General features: G+C 37.2%; 1 protein-coding gene and 1 long non-coding RNA gene across 43 annotated transcripts in view; one reads left to right on the forward strand and one right to left on the reverse strand.

The window, feature by feature from the left end:
- Positions 1–77: 77 nt before the first annotated feature.
- Positions 78–22,030, reverse strand: part of CEP128 (centrosomal protein 128) — a 407,789-nt gene continuing 385,836 nt past the window's right edge. For all 40 annotated transcript variants that reach the window (XM_082736376.1, XM_082736360.1, XM_082736375.1 and 37 more), the window contains 3 exons: positions 20,151–20,261; positions 8,266–8,374; positions 78–1,203 (listed from right to left, as the gene is read on the reverse strand). In XM_082736376.1, coding sequence (XP_082592502.1) covers positions 1,076–1,203; positions 8,266–8,374; positions 20,151–20,261 — 348 coding nt within the window. In that variant the 3' untranslated portion in view covers positions 78–1,075. The remainder of the gene's footprint in view (positions 1,204–8,265; positions 8,375–20,150; positions 20,262–22,030) is intronic.
- On the forward strand, positions 1,196–20,155 carry LOC309867491. Of its 3 annotated transcripts, none has more exons than XR_014313200.1 (7): positions 1,196–1,268; positions 4,021–4,136; positions 4,874–5,432; positions 16,056–16,166; positions 16,824–16,979; positions 17,161–17,426; positions 20,078–20,155. It is a non-coding gene; the product is annotated as an uncharacterized lncRNA (long non-coding RNA). The 3 variants fall into 3 exon arrangements; XR_014313201.1 differs by having other exon boundaries at positions 16,827–16,979; XR_014313202.1 differs by having other exon boundaries at positions 1,215–1,268; positions 4,048–4,136; positions 16,827–16,979.

Below are 22,030 nucleotides of genomic sequence, written 5' to 3' on the forward strand. Positions count from 1 at the left end.
AGGGTCGTGGAAATAGAAGCATCTTTACAACATGTGAGAAACTTAACAAGCAAGTATACTTTAACAACCACAAAAGGTTATTAGGAAGGTATTGCTTTATTGCCCTTGTCCCTCTGAAGAACATTCCATCATGGCCCAGTGGGATTCAGTTCGTGGATGTTTTACTCTTGGTTAGCATTTAATCTTTCTCCACTGGTAGATTAGCACATAGAGAGCAGAAGTTCTTAAAAACACTTTGATGTTGAGAAAGGCTGAGATGCTGAAAGTATATAGCGCCAGATTATAAGAGAACTCTCGCAGAGCAAATCTCATGACAAGGAGTCTGGCAATGGTGCATTTGGTCAGAGTAAACTGAAAGACAGTCCAGAATATGACTGAAGTGATCGCAGGGAGATATTTGGCCACAAAAAGATAAATAAATAAATTGTGCTATGAATTCTTTACAGTGTTCTACAATTCAGGTATCACTTGTAAATTCTTTATTGCTATTAAAAATGGATGATTGGAAATAAAATTTTAAGGGACTGCATGTAGTAACAGACTGCTGAGATGATGGATGTAACAATCCTGAGCGTTTATAAAACGGACTGTCTAATATTATATATGCATATCTCCATGACATGTCATAACACGTGAAAATTTATTAGGGAGAAAGCATTTTTTTAAAAAATCAATTGTATATAAACACTCCCTGAATCTAAAGTGCTGGCCACTTCTGCCTCAAGAGGAACTTGTTTCCCTGCTTTTTAGCCAGTCATTTAAAAAAAAAAAATCCCAATTATAAATCCAAATTTTGTTTGGAAAAATGTGACTGACCACACCTGAAGAATGAAAATGCAATTTCTCTGCTGGTATCAAGTTGCCAGTAAGTTAGCTGTACGTCATTCATGACCTGCTATTACTTGGATTGATTTAACTTCTATCCTTCCCAAAGACCAAATGTATTGTTGTTTCAGTCAGTGCTTGGCAATGCTGAAGAGCAGAAGCTGCGGATATGTCTGCTAGACAATCTGGGCCAAACTGCGACAGGGACAGATACGCTGTCATTGGTCAAATACTCATGTAAAGCAACGAATTACATTTTGCTTTTTTTGCTTTCATAGTCCTCCTTCTTAGACTGTGGACTTGTTCCATCCATTGGTAAACTTGTGGCATCTTCCTTGATTGAAGGTGAATCTGGAGTAACTGTTCTTTTGGTAAACGCTGGCAAGGTGAGAGAAAAGACAAAAATAAACCCAGATGAAGAGAACCCCCGGGCTGACAAAATTGTAAGTAATAACTGTGCCTGACCTAGTTTCCTGTAAACTTTACATGGTATAGACCTTAACAGACCTCCCATGTAGGAATAAATGTAGGGCAGTTACTGTATTTTGGAAAACATCTATTCATAGGATTTAATTTTGGCGGGATTTGAAGAGTATCTCAGAACAAGAGATGTGCATTTGGTCAATATACACTGATACAAATCACACACACAATTTGGAGGGAGGAACCTTCACTGCCTTCTTTTCATGGAATCTTCCGTGTGCCACAAACTGAGACTAGATCTGGAATCTAGGCTTACTATCTTTCTACAACCACTTACCTCTCTTCTGAGCTCTAGATGGGCAAGTCACACCACCTACAGGAAGTCCGCCTGTCTGATACCAATCTCTGATGCTTGCCCACCCCTTACTTTCTCCATCTTAGAAAGTGACACACTCATCACCCCAGCCCGGGTTTCTCAAACTTTTGTTCCCTCCTCCTTTTGTCCTGTCTGCTCCACTCATCCTATTTAAGAGTAAATTCTGAAGATTTTACCTCCCAAATTCACCCCAGGCCTCGGGCTCCCTACCTTCTCCATTTTTATTGCCTCAGCCCAAGCACCATTTTCTTTCTATTTTCACTAGTCCCCTTCTCTAAACCACAACCAGGATTATCTTTCCAAAAGGTACATATCATTATGTCACTTTCCTCCAGTGGCCTCCCAGGAAACTCCGAATAAAATCCAAACATCTGACTGTGGTTGAAAAGGCTCCTGTGGATCTTCACCCCTGCTCTCCCTCTCTCTCTCTCTCTCATCCCTCCTTTCCCGCTCAATCAGAGCTCCATCTCTCTGGAAGACCATATCCAATTATTTTTTGTAGCCTTTATACTTACTGTTCCCTCTTTCAGGAGAACTCTTCCCACTCAATTTTAACTCAGCTGATTCTTGCCCTTCAGGCTTCAGTTCGTTGTAACCTCCTCAGAAAGGAATCTCCTGATCACTAATCTAAAGTAGTCTATTCCACGTGCTTTCTACTATTTTATCTTCAAGCACCAAACACCATTTAAAATGATCTATTACTGTTTACTGCCTCATTCTTCTATGGGATGAGGTGATGTTTTCTGTCTTGTTCTCTTACTGTACCCTCCCTGAGGTCAGAGAGCCTCCTGCATAACCTTTTAGTAAATATTGTTTGAAGAAGTGAATATACTTATGGGATTTTTAAGAGATAGTGAATTGGGGATTTTCAGGCTGCCTTCTAGACAGTATCTGCAGAGTACCTTGTGAATCGAAATAATCAGAACTCAGTTATTTAAAAATATCTGACACCTAACTGGTCAGTGAAAAGATTGTCACATACACAAAAGTCACTCTCACAAGAACTGAACCTATAAAATGGAGAGACAAATGTTGTGTTTCCATGAAATAAATAAATCCTTAATGGACAAGAAACATTTTTTTTTAACCTTTATCATTACCCCTAACATTTTGATTGCCATAAATCTTTGGCATTTTATTCTGCAAGTCTGAGGACAGACTACCTATGAAGCAGTTCAGTTAGCCAGTGGATCCTGAGGTACAGCATAGAAAAGAGTCTATACTGTTCTTGCTGCAGAGAAATTATTTTTCATCAGAGAGACTTAAACATTCCACTTTTAAAAAAAATTTTATTTATTTATTTGACAGACAGAGATCACAAGTAGGCAGAGAGGCAGGCAGAAAGAGAGGAGGAAGCAGGCTCCCTGCTGAGCAGAGACCCCGATGTGGGTCTCGATCCCAGGACCCTGGGATCAGGACCTGAGCCAGAGGCAGAGGCTTTAACCCACTGAGCCACCCAGGTGCACCTTAAACACCCCACTTAAAGGCACCTCAAAATACACACTGAGAACAATAACTTTTCTTTTCATAGCAAGTAAACAGAGGTAAGAAAGCAAAAGAAAGTTCCTTTTAGTAACTTTCATTGACTTGCTTTTTAAAGAATATCAAGTTAAATTCATATGTAAGATTCACAATATGTAAGATTCATTAATATGTAAGATTCACATAATAATCTGAAGATAAAATCCCCCCCCTTGAAAAAAATCATAGTCCTTTATTTTGGGGTTTATTTTAATAAACATTACTGAATAGTTTTAGAACCACAGAAAGTTTGAAATCTGCATTTATTTTAAAAATTTAGCTTAGAGATACCAACTCCATAGATATTAGGCATTTTAATCTTAAAGGACTCAAGATTTGGAGAAGTCATCAGATTACTACAGCCCTCTCTCAAATCCAGTCTGCTCCTGGCCCCAAGAGTGAGGGCCCTGTCCTAGGAGTCATGTTCCTTTAGCCTAAAAGAAGCTATACATGGAGACTAGTGGTCAGTCACTACTTATAAAAAGTAAAAATGACAGTTTCAAAAGCTGGCATTATAAGTCTCTCCTTGTAAGCCCCCACTGTCTAGAGGCTGAAGGTAATGGAATCCAAGCCTTCTAAAAGAGTATCCTGAATCACGGCCATCACTTCTAGCCAGCCAGGATAAATTTGGTAGTAATCATGGCTCTAAATAATGGATTTCTGTGTTCCTATTTCCAGTGGTAATATAAACTTACAATTTATACATTTCTTCCCTTCTTCCTGGCAGAAGGAATCTACCTTTTCTTGAATTGACCTGAACTACACAAAGCTGACATAAATTACTACTTAAAACAAACTTTCATTAATGCTGGATCATTTCAGAGACCACAAATTATGCAGTATTTTCCCATTTCCTTTGTTTTTTCCATGGTCAGTGATTCTACGCTTTCGTTTGGTCACAGTTTGACAGGGCGCCTACGTCAGCAGAATGAAAGCCTTAGCATCTACGGCACAGACAGAAGGGCCTCGTCCTGTACAAATCCCAACTTGAGTGAGTAGGAGCCTGTTCTGTGGGCTCATAAACTTGCGTCTGCCTCAGCACCTATGGTTATGCACTCCTCACACCTCCGTACAGGTCTAAACTGCTCTAAACTCCAACCCTCAGCTTTCATGTTCCATTCACAAGGCAATGAGAAAATCGAATACTTGCTAGTCAGACATAAAAGCAGGGGTGTTCTTAATAGTATTTTATTTTTACAAAATGCCTTTCCACCCAAAGTGTACATACAACCTGTCAAAGAGCAACAAAGGGCTACATAGAAAGGCAGTAGCTTCTTACCTCATCCCACCCAGTCCCCCAATCCTGCACCCCAGGGTCAACCACAATCAACCCTTTTAACTTTCTTGTCTGCATTTATTTCAATTTTGTAAGAAAAAAAGCTTATATGTCTATTTTCTGACTTATCATTTATAAATGTATTCATACCCATCCATCTCCCCTCATTCCATCCTCCTTATATAGTTACATTTGAACTAGTTGTGTTGGTAGTGAATATTTATAATATTATGTAAATATAGCTCACATAAACCTAGTAAGTATACTATGACAACGTTTCTTTTCTTACCAATTTTTCCCTTAGAGTTATTAATTGACCCATGTTTTTATTTTTGTTTTTTTATTTGCTCTTACTCTGTGACTATCCTTAATTATTTTAATAGCTCAATGAGATCTGCCAGATTCTAAGTGCTCACCTGAATCAAATAACCTAACATCGTTATTTTCTAAAGATTTTCCTAATGGAATCTTCACTTTCTTCTATCAAGTTGAGAGAACTAAACACGGAGTCTCCAGATTTTTAAAGTGCCCGCCCATCAGATGGTTAGAAAAGCAAATAAAGTAAGGCCTCCAGGGAGGTAAATCATCACAAAATTTGCTGGAGTTCAAGAGAAGATCCTAAAAGGTCCCAGCACTGGGGGTTGAGGCATTATGTGGTGGAGAAGATCACTTCAAAGGAGTGGAGGTCAACACAAAACGACATAAGGTTTTTCAATAGCAACATTAGATTTTGGAAGAGAATAGTGCAATGACTGCAGAAGCAAAGTCACTTTCAACATAGATTTTTATAGCCAGCCAAAGTCTCGTCAAGTGTGAGTGGTGGAAGAAATCTATTTTCGGAAATACAATGACTGAAAGCATTTACCTCCTTTTTTTGATGTGCTCCCACAAAAGAAAGAACTGAGACAACAAAGGAAGGGAGGAACAAAGGAAGGCATGTGTTCTGAGAAACTTGGGCACCAGCACAGGATGGGGGTGAAGGAAAATCTCAGGATATCAGCCATGCTATAGGTACGGGTTGGGGGGGGGCCCTTCTAACCTGCCCACTCCTGGCTTTTGTTCTCTCCTCTCAAGACTCACTAATCAGGTACTGTTCCTCTTGAAGGGATTTTCTAAATATCTTTTCTCTCCTATTATCCCATTCTTTTTCTTCTAGTTTCTTTATGGTTTTTGCAACTTTGCCTCCCACCTTTCTAGTTTTTCATATTTTAAATTTCTGAGACCTCTTATACTGTGGTCCTTTTTCATAGTGTCTTGTCCTTATTTTTAATGGGTAAAATGTTTTCTACCTCTGAGGACATTAATGATATTTAAAAAGACATATTCTGTTCCCTGTGTGATCCCTTTACTGTAGCTTGGTTTTTCTCTTTGTTGGCTTTAACATTTCTCCTTAATTTTGGATATTTAAAAGGAGGTTAGAGAAAAATTACAGGATAGTTTCTGTAACTAAGCTCAAATTTTTTATGCTACAAAAATGAAGCAGTATTCAGGGTGATCCTGATCCACTTTTAAAATACTATATTATGAAAAAAACATATAGAAAATTCAAGGATTGGGCACCTGGGTGGCTCGGTCATTAAGCATCTGCCTTCAGCTCAGGTCATGATCCCAGGGTCCTGGGATCCAGCCCCGCATCGGCTCCCTGCTCAGTGGGAAGCCTGCTTCTCCCTCTCCCTCTGCTTGTGTTCCCTCTCTCTCTGTCAAATAAATAAAATCTTAAAAAGAAATTCAAGGTTTATCAGAAAAGTAAATAAGAATAACTATGATCTCTAAAAATAAGTTTAATTCAATCACTTAAAATGACTAACAATAAGGTACCAATGATTAAATTTTTAAAAGTATCCTTGAAAGCATGGAAGTAGGTATGGAGGAAAATCATTAAACAGACTTATCAAAAGAGGAACAGTAAAATGTAAAGCTATGAATTAATAAATTAATTAATAATTTAATAAAACGTTAATGAGGAGGTTTAGTCTTTATGCTGAATTTTTCAGTCAGATTTTACAATGTAGACTATAATAGGTACTTTCATATCCAAGTTATGTTCTCAATATTTTTTCCTATTCTTACTTAACTTTGCTTCCTTTTGAGCCAGTATTTATATAGAAACCAATGGCTTCCTGTGAGGAACACATCTTAGAGAGATGACCACAGGTGGTCATGAAATGCTACTGAGTGTAAAGCTGGATGTCCTTTCTTTCACTGCCTGTTATAATAGTAATAATAATAATAATAAATTCTAAAAACCCTGGTGTTTTCCCTCTAATGTCTCCTAACCACTACTTCCTAGGTGCCTTTAATAGCATAATAGCAAAAGGAAATAGCAGGAGAACAATGACATCTATGTCCATATCATGGTGCTATTTATACCTCAGGCTCCTGAATGTCTTATTAGGTAGGATACTATGATGTTTGATGGTGTTTTATCCTTACCCTCTGCCTACATGTTCACATGCATCCAACAGACCTGAGGAAAATTTTCCATTTCTTCATATGAAACACAAAACATTTGTGTATGTGTATATCAGATTCTGAGGTACCATAATCTATCTATTTGAGATACAATTTACATTGAAGGGCAGCTGCCAGATTAGAATAGCAGGGGTTTTATGCAGACATATAAAATCACTTAGTAAAATGGTTACGACAGGAAAGAGAAAATGCTCAGCTTTTGGAGTAAAATAATCATGATATAATGAAAACCAAACCATTTTATCAGAAACTGATAAATATTTATTCAATGAATCCATGAATATAAATCAGCAAAAATGAGAGTTATCACTTTTGGATCTGACCTACTTGTTTGTGGCTTATTTTGATATTTTATTTTATAGTAACCTACATTTTTTAAATGACAGAATTGTCAGATTTAATATATAAACTCTATGTCCATGGTAAATTGAGGAGTTAAATGATTACTTCAATAAGAATCCATTAAATAACATTTAAGATCCAATGATTTGGATAAAAGTGGACTTAAACTCATATTCTCATTCATCTAATATTAATTGAGCATTTACTACATTCCAAGTACTATGTGGGATGCTGAGGAAACAATCGTGAACAAAACAGACATTGCTCCTTTCATCACAAAGTTCACTCTTTAGTGAAGAGTATAATCACTAAACAAAAAGTCCATCAAATAAAAAAATAACTCCGTAATTTTTCTAAGAAGGGTTTTAAAGGAAAATTATAATGTGTTATGGGGACTCATAACAGACACCATATTTAAAACCATAGGTTTCAAAGACTTCTTTAAGGATTTTACATACAAACTGAGACTTGAAATACAGTAAGGAAGAAAAGAGGTGAATGGTGGGGAAGGGTAGCCTAGGTCAACAAACTCACACCTTGTTCACACTGGTAACATTTTATCAACATTTAAAGTACATTCACAGGATGAAATCTAGCCACTAACAGTATTGGTGACCTTATTCTTTGCACAAGATGATATATAGAAATATATATATCACAGTTCTGTGAAAAGATTTGCTACTTTTTGATGACTTAAATTGTATAATATCCTCTAACTGCCTTTACCCACTCATCCACAATTACCAGCAACCTCCATACAAAAAATTTGCTTAATTAAGATTATTACCTTGAGTAATTCCTTTTGTTTTTCTGAGAAGTGTAAGGTCTACAAAGAAGGGATCCCATACACTTTTTAGTAAATTGGGTAACATAAATGAATCTGGGAGGCGTTATCTGTAGGATTCATAATAACAATTTCTTCAAACTCCTAACACAACTATTACTACCAGGCACTTTACGTTTTAATCCATCTATGAGTTGCAGTTCCTTAAATCCAATTTAAAAACTGGTACAGGGCTTCATTACTTACGATTCAAGTGTGACAATCGTGGACTAGACAGGAAGCGACTGCGATCATGCCAAGAGAATGAGTTCTCTAACCCATGAGCAAGGGAACTTTCTGGAAAGATTCTGTCATCCTAAAACAAAGAATACAGCACTTCAGTGATTACAAAATGGAAGGACCAGGACTCATTTAAATGTGCTGAAAATGAAATTGAACCTCAAATATATGAGTCATGTTATACAACAATTTAATTATTTAAAAAATACATGCATGCTAAAATAAATAAAAAAAAAATATATATATATATATATAATACAATATAAAAGGGAGAGAGAGAAGGATACACCCATGGCCACAACAGCATGACATATTTCTTTCTAGTCTTTTTTTCCCCGTGGATTGGTTTTGTAAATGTTGTTATAAAACTGTGTTCTTCATTTATTTATACTAATACTCTGAACACTTTTGAAGTCACTATATTATCTTAACCTTTAGTTTATGTGTTACTCACATACTATCTAGTGGATAAACTATGCTTTCCTCAGTTATTACTTTATTGGGCGTTTAGGTGGTTTTCAATGTTTTTCTCCTATAAATAACACTGTGAAAATATCTTTAAACATATAACCTTTTCTATATTTAGGACTATTCCTTATGACAAATTCTTAGGTGGAAATACTGGGTCAAAAAAACCCAATTTGATATTTTTAAATACACTTAGCTATACTACATTCCATAATGATTACACCAATCCTCTTACTCATTCAACAAATATTTAATACATAAACAAAAATGAACACAGAAAAAGGCCCTCTCCTCATGGACTGTATGAATGTGTTCTTGTACCCAAATCTTAGCCAAAAATGGGAATTTTAACTACAAATAACTTATTACATTAAAAACAAATGCTTTAATATATTTTTCTATAATAGTGAAATTGCAGTTTTTTTTCTCTTAGATATGTTCTAGTTATTTACACTACCCTTTATTTTTTTGTTTCAATTCATGCAATAATAATTTATTGGGCACTAAGTATGTGCTGGTTGAAGAGCAAACAAAACATTGAGGCCTACAGAAGAGAAAGAAAACAAAACTTTCAGGCCTACAGAAGAGAAAGATAAATAAATTATGCAACATATAATGAAAAATTACAATGAGTGCTATAAGAAGAATAGGAAATAGTTAAATTTAGATGAGAGGTCCAGAAGAGGCCCCTTAGGGACATGATATTTAAAGCAATATTTGAATGTTGAGTACGAATCAGCCAGGCAGAAGCTTATAGGTGGAGGATGAGGAGGTGGGAGCAAGGGGGAGCAGGAGATGGTGGCTGGGCAATGATGTTCCAGATGTGTGTGAGGGACTGAGGTGAGAAAGTCTGGTGTGTTTGAAGAACTGAAGGAAGGCCCCTTGGCTGTGGCACACTAAACTAGGGAAAGTGGTTACAGTGAGATCCAGGGGCGAGATAGGGATTAGGGATTTTTTTTTCTTAAGTACCATCGGAAGGCAATCAAAGGTTTAAAGAAGATTTCTATTTAAACTTTAAGGAGATTTAGGGGCCCCTGGGTGGCTCAGTCAGTTAAGCGTCTGCCTTTGGCTGAGGTCATCATCCCAGGGTCCTGGGATCGAGTTCCGCATCAGGCTCCCTGCTCGGTGGGGAGCCTGCTTCTCTCTCTCCCACTCCCCCTGCTGGTGTTCTCCTGTCCTCTCTGTCGAATGAATGAATAAATCTTTGGAAAAAACACATAAACTTTAAGGAGATTTAAATTTATATTTCTCAAAGATACTCTGGTCGTTATGTGGAGACCAGACAGAAATAGCATAAGTGCTGAAGTGGGAACACCAATTTAAAAACTGTAATTTGAGGATGGCCGTGGGGTCAAGGGAGAGGAGGGATCAAGAATGCTACCAGAGTCTTGATAAGACACCTGCAGTTGGGTGGACCCATGGATCCCTGCAAATGTCACCCCACAGAACAGGGCCTCATGGCACAGGACCATTTGCTGAATTAATCGTCATTCTCTGTATCAAGTACATTTTAATTGTCTGTCACATAAGTATGTATGCAAATGCAAAAGAAAGGCCAAAAAGACCAAGTTGATGTATAATGGTAAAAGGCCCATTTATTCTGAGCTAAAAGCATGGACATAATCTTCAGATCACTCAAGGTCATTAGCCTTCCTGTACCAAAAGGGCGTTCAGGTGAAGATCGTTTAAAATGAAGGCCCTGAGATTTTTAACCATATGATTTACAGTTTTTACTAATTATGGGGATTTCATAAGAAACTAGAGGTCATTCACTGTAGGATCTCTGGAAAGAAAAGGATATACATTGTGTCCCCAGTGCAATCCAGTAATTACTTCAAATAAGCTGACATGGGGCAGCTGGAGGCAGGGGCAACAGAGCTAGCTTACCAAAGTTAAGGCCAGGATGGAGTTGGAAGTTGCACAAATGCAAAAGAGAGTTATGTCTTCCCACAGTGCTAAAGATCTCCATTTAAGTGTGGTTTCACGAAGCATGAAAGAGAAAAGTATAGTAATGGCTCCGCACTACCAGATGCTTCAATCATTATGCGCCAATAAGAAAAAGAAAACACAAGGGATGCAAACACACACACTTTTTGCCCGTTGACAGCTGGATTGAAAAGACAGGGGGAGAACAGGAGGGAAGCTGGAGGTCCGAGCATCTCGCTGAATGAAAGACGGTACAAAGACAGACTCGAAATGGGCCTACCAGAGGAAGGATAAAGTACCGGAAGACATCCAAATCCTATTCATCCTTCCCAAAAGGCATGGTTTTAAATTTTCAAAACAAAATCAACTGGCATCAAGACACGAGTTATATGTTTTCTGTTTACAGAAAAAGAGTAATTTATATTTTCAATGACAAAACCACCTTATTGGCATATGACAATTAAAATATGGCCCTGACATATTTCACTCTTAGCAAATCTGGAAAATACAGAAGAAACTGAGAAGAAAATAATGTGATAAATTAAAAAGTAGTCTATTAGCCTAATTGAAGGGTATGTTTTCTGATTCTTCTTTACAAATATCTTTTTGTATTGAGTTTACCATTTGTTGACATTGTTATTTCTTACTTTTTCATGCAGGGTTATACATGGGAATTTATTTTTCCATCATCATGATCATCAGTATGTTTATAAGATAGTTTATTCGACTAATCTGCCATTGTTAGAAATGCATTTCAGGTTTTTTTCCTATTATAATTTGATAAATATCTTGGTATGCAGAGCTTGGTCAATATTTTAAATTTATTAACAGATTTTTAGAAGTAGAATTATGAGGTAACACATTTTAAGGGTGCTTTTTAATATCCATTTCATCTAAATTGTCAAATTTGTTGCCAGTATGCTGATACTCACAACATTTCCTAAATATCCTTTTAGTGTCTATGAGAGTTCTAGAAATATTCGTCTTTCATTCTTAATATTGGCAATTTGTATGTTCTCTCCTTTTTCCTAATCAATGTGGGTAGGCTTTTAAAAAATTTATTGATCTTTTCTTTCTTTTTTTTTTTTTGTGCAAGCCTCTTATTGATCTTTTCAAAAAACTCAGTTTTGTTTCCATTCCCCTTCCCCATTTTCCTGCTTTCTATTTCATTGATTTCTACTCTTATCTTTATTATTATCTTCCTTTTACTTAATTTAGGTCTGTTATTCATTTTTTTTTCAAGCTATGATTATCTATTATCAACTTTTCTTCTTTCATAATATACACATTTAATGTTATAATTTTCTCTCCAAGCACAATCTTAATTGAGTCCCACAAATTCTGATAAATTGTACTTTTATTTTTATGCACTTAAAATATTTTCTAATTTTCCTTTTGAACCCCCAATGGGTTATTTAGAAATATGTTGCTTGTTTTCCATCTAGGAATCTTCCAAATATCTGTTATTGATTTCTAGCTTCATTCCATTGTGGTTAGATGACATACTTCACATAGTTTCAATCATCTTAAATTTACTGAGATTTGTTTTATTGCCCAGAGTATAGTCTATTTTGGAGAATGTTAGATGTGCACTTGAAAATTACATGTAGTCAGCTGTTGTTAGGTGGAGTATCCTATAAATGTCAGTTAGGTCTTGTTGGCTGATAGTGTTGCTCAAGCTTTCTGTATCTTTACTGATTTCTGCCTACTGTTTCATCAATTACTGAGAGAGGGATGTTGAAATCTTCAACACTAATTATAGTTTGTCTATTTTTTCCTTATGATTCTATCACGTTTTGCTTCATGTATTTTGACACTCTGTTAATAGGTACATACCATTTAGGAATGTTTTCCTTTCCCTTTAAAACAGTTGACTTTTTCAAACCACTCATGTCTGTTTTTCATGTATAGAAATGAGGAAGCTTAACTCCAAACAGGTTTAAGTTGCAACATTTTATAGGTCTTCAAAAGACTGTCAGACTCCTTCATATTACCCTGAAATATAACTAATGAAATGAATAAAAGAATATCCCCAAAGAAAAATACCTCACAATCCCTTTGGATAATCAACATACAAGAATTAGGAAAAACCAACCAACCAACCCTCCATTTTCCCCAATTTTATATTGATATTTAATTTGTGGAATTTCCAAAGAACTAAATTTTACAAGGTAACCTTAAGATGAATGTTTCTTTAGAATTCTTATCCATCTTTCAATCAAATACTTAAATATTTAAATGGAAATACTGGTTGAAAAAGGAAGATTCGGTGCAATTTTAGGAATTCTACCTTTTGCCTTTTACCAATTCTTAAATCCTTAGCACAAGGACTTATTTTTATTGCTGTCTTAAGTCTCAACAAGCTAGTTAGCCAGAATTCCCTGCAAAAATTCCACTGGGTGAAGGGACTTGCATTTTCTAATATTTTCCCTGGGTTTCTTCCACTTCTCTTTCATAACCCACATTGTAATTGGTTTCTTAAAAGCTGTTCCAACCTGACTAAATCTCTTTGCTAAACTGATCTCTAATGATTAATATTTAATGACGCCCACCAAGTATTTTTCTCTCAGGAATATTATAAGTTCAAAGTTTAGAAGACAGATGATACATGTGATTTTTTTTTTTTAAATTTTAATTTATACAACCCTTACCCTGGAGAGAAGGAAAAAAACACTTATGTGTTTCTGAATCTGTGGCAGCAATGTTTTCCTGAATCTGTCTCTTGCCTCACAATGTACCATACCTCCATCTCTTCCCCACTCTTAATTCCCAATTCTCCATCAGTGCTCAAAAAAGCTTAACCTCTTCTTCAGTAAATTTTATTCCTATTTGGAAGTTCGACCAGGCAGATAGTTTACTTAAAGCCTGTCTTCTCCATCTCAATCTGCGTGGCTGCAATTTTAATTTATTTTTTTAAATATTTTATTTATTTATTTATTTGTTTGTTAGAGAGAGAGAGTGAGCACAGGCAGACAGAGTGGTAGGCAGGGGAAGAGGGAGAAGCAGGCTCCCAGCCAAGCAAGGAGCCCGATATGGGACTTGATCCCAGGACCCTGAGCCGAAGATCAGCCACTTAACCAACTGAGCCACCCAGGCATCCCTGCAATTTTAGCTTTAACCTCAATGAGGGTGAGGCTTTCCCTGTCTCGATCCTTCCATCTACCCATCCCAATAGTCCAGAATTTAGCACAGTGCCATTTGTGTTAAGGAACTCAAACATAGTAATATATGCTCACTTCTTGGCCAAAGTGAAGAAATTCAAGTTTGCTATGGCTGAAGCTGGGAAACAGGAGACTGCCACTTTCACATTCTAGTTTCCTCATGTCCAAAAATGAAGACCCTGGAACAGATCATGTTTAAGTCCTCTGGGCACTAACACTTGAGGATGCTAATCCATCTGAACAGAACCATTGAAGAACCAGTACTCTAACTATGCAAATGATCTTTATCACAGAAAATGCAAATTTATATAACAGTACCATAAACCCAAAGCCACACTTGTCCACAGACTGAAGAGACTCACAAAAATACTGTGCCAGATCAGGCCATTTGATTAATTTACCTTTAGTCAATTGATATTTTATTATGTATCATTTAATATTCCTGGTGACTCAAAAATAAAAAAGATTGCACTTATTTTCTTTAACATACTTTAGATTTGGACCCATATGACTTTCATTCATTTTCAGAAACCAAATCTATTCACTGTGGATAAAAATTTGCCATAAATACAGATACTCAAGAGAATATGCCACTGACTTATAAAACAAGGGAAGGAATCAAAGATGTTTTAATCACGGTGTTTCATTGCAATCAGTGCTGCTTCTCTTAATGTAACTGTTGTAAAGGAAACAATGATTGTTTGGATAAATATGTTATAACATTTTTAATTAATTAATTTAATTTAATTTAATCAGTATTCCTTGTGTTTTTTAGCATCTAGAATTTTGGATATTTAAGGTGCTTAAAAGTGAATTTCTCCACAATCTTCTTAATGTTCTTGTTGATAAATTATTCGGAAAGGTGAAAATATGGTGCTTATCAAGGAAACTAAGTATAGTAGGGGAGGGCTCTAGTAGGTTAAGAAATTAATATGCTCATCTAAGTACCCATGTCGATTCCTCAATAAGCATCTTTAACTCATTGCTATTTTCAAATTTTACAACAAAGAAAAACTCCAATTCATTAGGCAATCTTTTGTTTAGCTTTTAAAGAGCTAGATGAAATCAACTAGTTAAATATTATGGCTGGCAAGTTAGTATTAATCACTTCAAAAGAATGAAAATCTCTTTAGACTTAAGCATGATTTGTTTGCCTACAGAGTTTCAGACTTGCCATCTAAGCATTCCTGAAAAAACAGCATTTAACATTTTTGTTAGAATTCCAGAAAAGCTGAAGAAGAAAAAAACAAAAAACAAAAACAAAAAAACAACAACCTCATCACCAATTTAGCATGTATAGGATGCTCATTGTGTACTCTGGAGTTAAAGATGAGGCAGACAGTATCCTCAAAAGTCATATAATCCAGTAGGACGGCATTTCCTAAACTTCAGTAATCACCTATCGTTTTACTAATTTTTTTTAGTGTTAACCTAAAGATTAGCCTTGAACCCTAAATCGCTATATAGGAGAGGCTTAAAGGTTGGGAGACTGGTTAAAGCTCCTCAAATTCTCCCATAGTTGCTGCTATTGTTTCTAAGGAACATCTGTAAAATTACCTCAATAATAATGGTGATATATTTTAATAGTTATTCAATAAACGTCACCTCTAATCTTGAATTGCACCAGGAGTTATGCATAGCATGCAGCAGCTACTATTGGAGAGGTTTTAAGCTATGTCCAGAAAAAGCTGACCTGAGAGGAAGTGCTAACAGCCATTAACTGCTATGAGCAAAGTATAAACAAATCATCAAGAGATTCGAGGAGGAAGAAACAGCTTCCAGGAGTAAAGCATGTACTTATATCATACACACGCTTACATTGAACAAATAGGACAAAGGGCTTTGGCAGACTCTGCCTGCATAAACTGTGCCGAAAACCATTGTCAACACTTCCTCACCTACCTCATCTTATCCTGCAAAACATCTGCTTCTTTAAAAGACGTTATGTACTAAGTCTTCAGCTAGAAATGGAAAATCATGATTTTCCTTCCAGGAGAAGGAAGGAAAGGGGGCAGGGAATCATGCCTTCTGTGATTTTACTATAAAATCCTCTGCTACTTAAAACTATATATTTAGTATGGGTAGAGAGCACAAAAGGGCAGGCAGCAAATGGGGATTTTTTGGGACAAAACCATGCTCCTCTGTGAATTCAGATTAGGAATGCTATGTTGACTTTCGAACATTCTGTTCTATTCGAAACAGCTGGGATGGCAAGGAAGACTGTATGTTCGACAGAAACCCAGTTTGATGAAAGAGAGGCCATGAAATGCTTCTGTTGTCTACACACAGAGAGAAATGTCATGTCAGATTCAGGTCTGAATTGCATTCTAAACATAAACTTTTAGATCCGGTTTTGTCCAGTTAACTTGGACAGCTTAGTACAATATGATTATGCTTAGTACAATATGATTATGCTCTCAGAAACTGTGGACATTGAAAATCTTGAAAGGTTTGTAGAAATCTGATTTTTGTTCTGTTTTGTTTTAATTTGAATTCCAGTTAGTTAGCATACAGTATAACATTAGTTTCGGGGGTAAACTACAGTGGTTCAACACCCCCATATGTCACCCCATGGGGATCCTGGCAAGTGCCCTTCTTAAACCCCAGTCACCAGAGAAGGAAGCAGCAGGAGGTTGCTATAGCCTAGACAGAAAGAGCCCCTGGCTTGTCCCCTTCCTGCTCACGGCTCTCTCCACCAGCAGCAGTGTGGTTAGGCTGCATGTCTCACTGCCTTCCTACAACATTAACAAATTGAGAGAAACCTGTGGCCAATACCGTTCTGCTATTCCAACAGCTTGTCGTCTGTCAAGAGTAACACAGGGTTCTGTACGTGTAATGCTAATAGCGATCCTCTTCCAAACAAACGTGCATCAAACACTTTGTCTTTTGTGCTACAGATTGTGTGAAGGCTTTGCATTCCTAAGGGTTGGTGATGATTTTTCTTCTTCTGCCATTCTCTCCCGCCCCCAGCAGAGTGCCTATATGTTGCAGAAACTCAAGTTCTCGTTGAATGTTGTACTTAAACAAAAACAAGCACCTGTGTTGCAGCAATTAGAACGGAAGCTCCAGAGAGGCAGCGGGCTTCTTCTGTTTTGTTGACGGATGTGAGTGGCAAGCACCTCCCTAGTAAGTTCCTGGCACATAACGGACACTGAGTGACTATTTGTTGGATGCATGGATAAGGACGGTGACTTTCCAAAGAGCCTGGGAAGTACTTATTTGATTGGTAAATCAAGCAGAGGACACACTGTCTGAATGTGCACAGAAAGAAAGACGAGGTTGGTAATTTTTCCTTTCTTCCAACCAGGGGCTGGCAAATGCTTTTCTTTCGAGGGCCAGATCCTACAGAGCGTAGGCTTTTGGAGCCATTCACTCTCTGCCCTACCTACTCGACTCTTGCTGCTGTGTGTGAAGGTTGCCACAGATGATATGTGAATAAATGCGTGGCTGAACCTCAATAAAATGTTACTGAAAGAAGCAGTCAGCAGGCAGCACTTACCTCACGGGAGGTAGTGTGTGGACTCCTGCTCTAACCTAACAGGCGAGAACGAAGCTATTCAAGAAGACAAACAGGTAACTATTCCCTCCACGAGGACCACACCTTGGGCATCCCTCACCTGGGTTAGGTCATACAGGGCTTTGCAGGGTGGTGGCAGCTCAGTATGTTTGTCGAATTTTAAACTGAATCCTACTATAACTGATTTCCCGGAACCACAGGTGTCGGGAGAACCAACAAATTCAAGTCACTGCAAAGTGCCTTTTCTTTGAAGTCTCCTAGCAAAACATGTGGGCAGTTAATAGCTATGGAAATAATATCAAATAAAACTAGGGCAGCACCTTCTCTCTTGATAGAGGACCAATGCCTCTTACTTGAAGCCTAGCCTTCAGGATGTCAACAATTAACCGGAGGTAGCTCTTCTGATTATCTGTGAGGCTAAGAAACAATGAACAAATGTCTCATTGCTCATCTGAGCTCCTGCTTCTTTTGAAATATTTTCAGTGAATTGTTTTCATAAAGGGTACAGAAGCAAATCATTGTTGGTATCACAACTGGCCAAACTGTGCTTCCACATTTTCTTCTCCAAAATATGATGTACTCATGGGCGCTGAGTTAGATTATGCATTATTTCAGGCCAGACATCTGTTACAAATGGTGAGAGTCTACATATTCATTACTGGAATGGATCAATGTTTTAAAATGTTTAAGTAATATTAATGTGGAACAAATGACATCTTAAAATGTGCTTTGTGGCCTTTCCTAATACTCACACTACTTATTTGCAAAATTTTCAACTTATTTCTTGTTTTACTAAGTGTTGGCCTCCCTTACAAACCAGGCCTGATTTCTTCTTCAGCTGCAAATGTAATTTTAAAGAGAACTCCAACAAGATTACTTGCTGAACACGTTAAACATTCATAGCTTTGCCATATGCTGTTATGGAAATTACACTGATTTAAAGCAATCTGGGTGTCACTAGGTAGTACTGATTCACCTGATACCAAATCTAACCACAGTGAGAAATAATGTTTTAAAGGTGGCATTTGCATCTGGATCTCTGTTGAACTAAGAGGCATGTACTGGGTTTATTTTTGGAGGCAATGGATTTTCATATTAAAAATATGGTTCTACATCTGGTGATTTCTAGAAAAATTAAGGTTATAGGAGGCCCAAATTTACACTATTATAGCTTAGCAGTCAAGGATATAGATTCGTGAAGCCAGGCAGATCTGTCTTAATCCTGGCTCAACCATTTAATAGTTCTATAACCTTCAATGGTAAGAGATGGCAAATAATGGTGCCGACCTGCCAGGTTTGCTGCAAGGATTAAACGAGCTAATGCATGTAAAGCATGTGACAGCTGTGAACAGAGCACCTTCATGTGGTTGGCTCAACAATGAGTCAGTAGTATTATGGGCTATGGCCGCCTAACCTTTGTACTTCTGTTGAAGGTTAGCAGCATCCCATATTAAGTGGTGGAGAAATGCTTGAGTATATGGGGTCTGATGGGGATGTTGGAAGATGATTTAGTGAAATTAGGATCTGCTATACAAGACAATGAGGTCATTGTTACAGTCAATAATCTCCAACTATAAAAAACCAAAGGGAAAAAGGCATAGTCGTAGGACACCCTTTGCACAGTTACAGCATCAATAGTGTGGCATAACTATGTTGTTTTTATTTGGGATGAGGAAAGCGGAGAGCTCATTTTAAGCATGCTAGGGAAAGACTTATGGAAATGAACACTGTCTTTAGATCCACTGAGCATCTATCCAATTACATTCAGAAGACAGAAGAAGGTTCTTAGAAATAATTACATTTGGCTGTAATAAGTGGATATATACGGTGTAATGAATATTCATACATATTGAAGTCTGTGAGAATATAAAAAAGATAGAAGAATCTTTAATTTTTGTTTGTATGTTTCCCTAAATTGACTTGGGCATGTACATTTGAAAATAGATGGATTCTCTCTAGGTCAGTATTCTGAATGGGGGACGGTTTTGCTCTCTATGGGGTGTTTAGCAAGTAAGTGTCTAGAGACATGTTTTGATGCCACAACTTGCGATGGAGGACGCCACTGGCATCTGGTGAGTAGAACCTCAGGCTACTGCTGAATGTTCTATAATATGTAAGGTAGCCTTCACAACAAAGAATTATCTGGTCCAAATGTTAATCCCAAGGCTAAGAAATGCTGCTCTAAGCTAGTAACTGTTCAGGGCCCAACAGGTTTAAAACCACCCACATCCCAGGTGGATCTTGGGGAGACTCTAGAGGATGGTAGGCTTTTTTGTCAATATGGTCAACTTCCCAGTCTCCTGTGTTGATTCCACACTAATGAACCATAAGCTGAAGTCATTGTATGGAGTTCATATCCTCAGGAAAATAATGATTATAAACACCAAGATTAGAGTTCACAAAGTACTATGTGTTACTTGACCTTCTGGAGACTTCAGCTCTGAGAGTAGCTGGACTTACTATGCTCAGAGGAGGGCTACCACCTATGCGGAGCCTCTGACTGACCAAGAGACCAAGGGCCTCCTGGCATATGATTTCTTAAACAACATCAATACCAAGAGATAAATAACAGGTTAAGCAACAATGGCATAAAATGAAAGATAATTCCCAAGTAAAAAGTTATAGGTACAATCTCTGGAAATTTTATTTTCTAGTCCCCCAAAACTGAAGATTAAGGAGTATCTTTTCTTTTACGTGAACCCTGCAGGGGCAGCTTAGAAGGCTGTAGCCACAAACATGGATAATGCTCAAAGACTGAAAATGTATATAAAGGACATTACTTTGAAGCCTCTGACTCTGTACTTGGTGTCATCACAGCGCTGAAGAGACTCTCTGTGAACGCCGTATCTAGAATATCTCCCATCAATTCTTTCAGAAAAACTGCGGGAATCCTGAAAAAAAAAAAAACAACAATGTCAAAACGGGCAGATGAAAGGAAAGTCGGTATTTGAAATAAGAAAAAGAAAGTCCTGATAGGTGTTTAGAAAGATATGGGGGAAACAGAGGTCACACCAAGGAGAAAGAAGGAAAGGGTTGCTTTGGATGCTATCTTAAAAATAAAAACAGAGTCCCACTTTGGTTACGTGTATTCTTTTCACAACTAGTCCTTCGTCAGTCTGAAATGACTGACACTTTTAGTTGAAGGGAACAAGGTTCCAGTAAAAGTGAGTTGTCTAAAGATTAATGACATTAATGACACCATGTCACTTTTGAATGCTGCATTTTCTCTCTTGGAGTAGGACCTGACATCAGAATATTCTGTGTTTAAAAAAAAAAAAAATGTTACTGGGGTGCCTGGGTGGCTCAGTCACTAAAGCAACTAACTCTTGGTTTCAGCTCAGGTCATGATCTTATGGTCGTGGGATTGAGCCCGGTGTGGGGCAGGCTCTGTGCTCAGTGTGGAGTCTGCTCTACTCCCTCCCTCTCCCTCTGCCCATCCCCCTCTCCCAACACATGCATGCTCTCTCTCCCTCAAATAAATACATAAAATCTTTAAAAAAATGTTACCTTTAAAACTAGAGTCCTCTTTCATCATTAATTCTTTAACATTCTACCCTGTCAACCAATATATCACATAGATTTTTAAATTGAAGGATACTTCATTTGCTCTCAAAAGCATAGAGATTCAGGTAGTAAAGAAATTAAGAAAGAAAAATGTCAGAGTCATTCAATCATTCATTCATTCTTCTCTTCCCCTTCTCTCCTCCCCTTCTTCCCTTCCTCCATTGTTTGGAGAGAGGATGGAACATAGTGGTCATGATACCTAGTTATTTAGACATTTCTATTATGAATTAGGAAGAAATTAGAATAAAAGAAGAGCAACAGATTTGCATATTTAAGAAAAATTATCTACAGGATTTAGTTCCCCAAAGAGTCCCAAGGAACTTACTGAGTGTTCAAGCTGGAAGGGGTATTAAAATTACAATTTTTTTTTTTATTATAGATAAAATGTTATACCCTAGTGGAAGTTAAAAATGATTTGCCCAAGACTAGGCAATTTGTGACAGATTGGGCTTGGAGCCCAAAGCTATTTCTTTTCTACCATACCAAGTATATAAGGTTTAAATGTGGAATTGTAGAGCTGAACCACTTCTTTCAAAACAAGGTTAAAGAAAATAAGAGGGCCTATGACATGTTTAAAGGAAAAGAAAAGACTAAATAGGATGAGATTTGCATTTACTATAGCTTATACTTACGTAGCCATAGACTGTAGTATTACCAAGAAATACATATGTGAAATATATCTTACAGAGATGCTAGCAACGCCAGCGTGAGTAGGAACTAGAGATAATGCTGCTCAAGCCCCTCATTCTAGGGATGAGGAAATGCCAAATTTACTAAGTAGTTTTGTAACTACTTAGTAAAAGCTCAGATTGGAGCTTACGTCTTTGGGCTCTTGTTGATAGCATCTTGATTTTTAGAAAGTTTTAGAAGTTTGAAAAACATAATCTCATAATCTAAAGGCTTTATTCATTTTTATTTAAGGGCAGGTCTAGTTGTTTTCATTAAGTTGACTAAATAAGCTCTTTTTATTATAAAGGGGACTTTAGAGTACATAGAGAGTAGGTTTCAAGCTAGAGGCAGTAAAGGCAAAGAAAATGGGCTTGTAGTTAATACCTAGAACTAGATCCCAGTTCCAAACACTTTACATACTCTAAGC

The sequence above is a fragment of the Mustela nivalis genome, assembly GCF_964662115.1.
Source record: "Mustela nivalis genome assembly, chromosome: 6".
NCBI classification, from domain to species: domain Eukaryota; kingdom Metazoa; phylum Chordata; class Mammalia; order Carnivora; family Mustelidae; genus Mustela; species Mustela nivalis.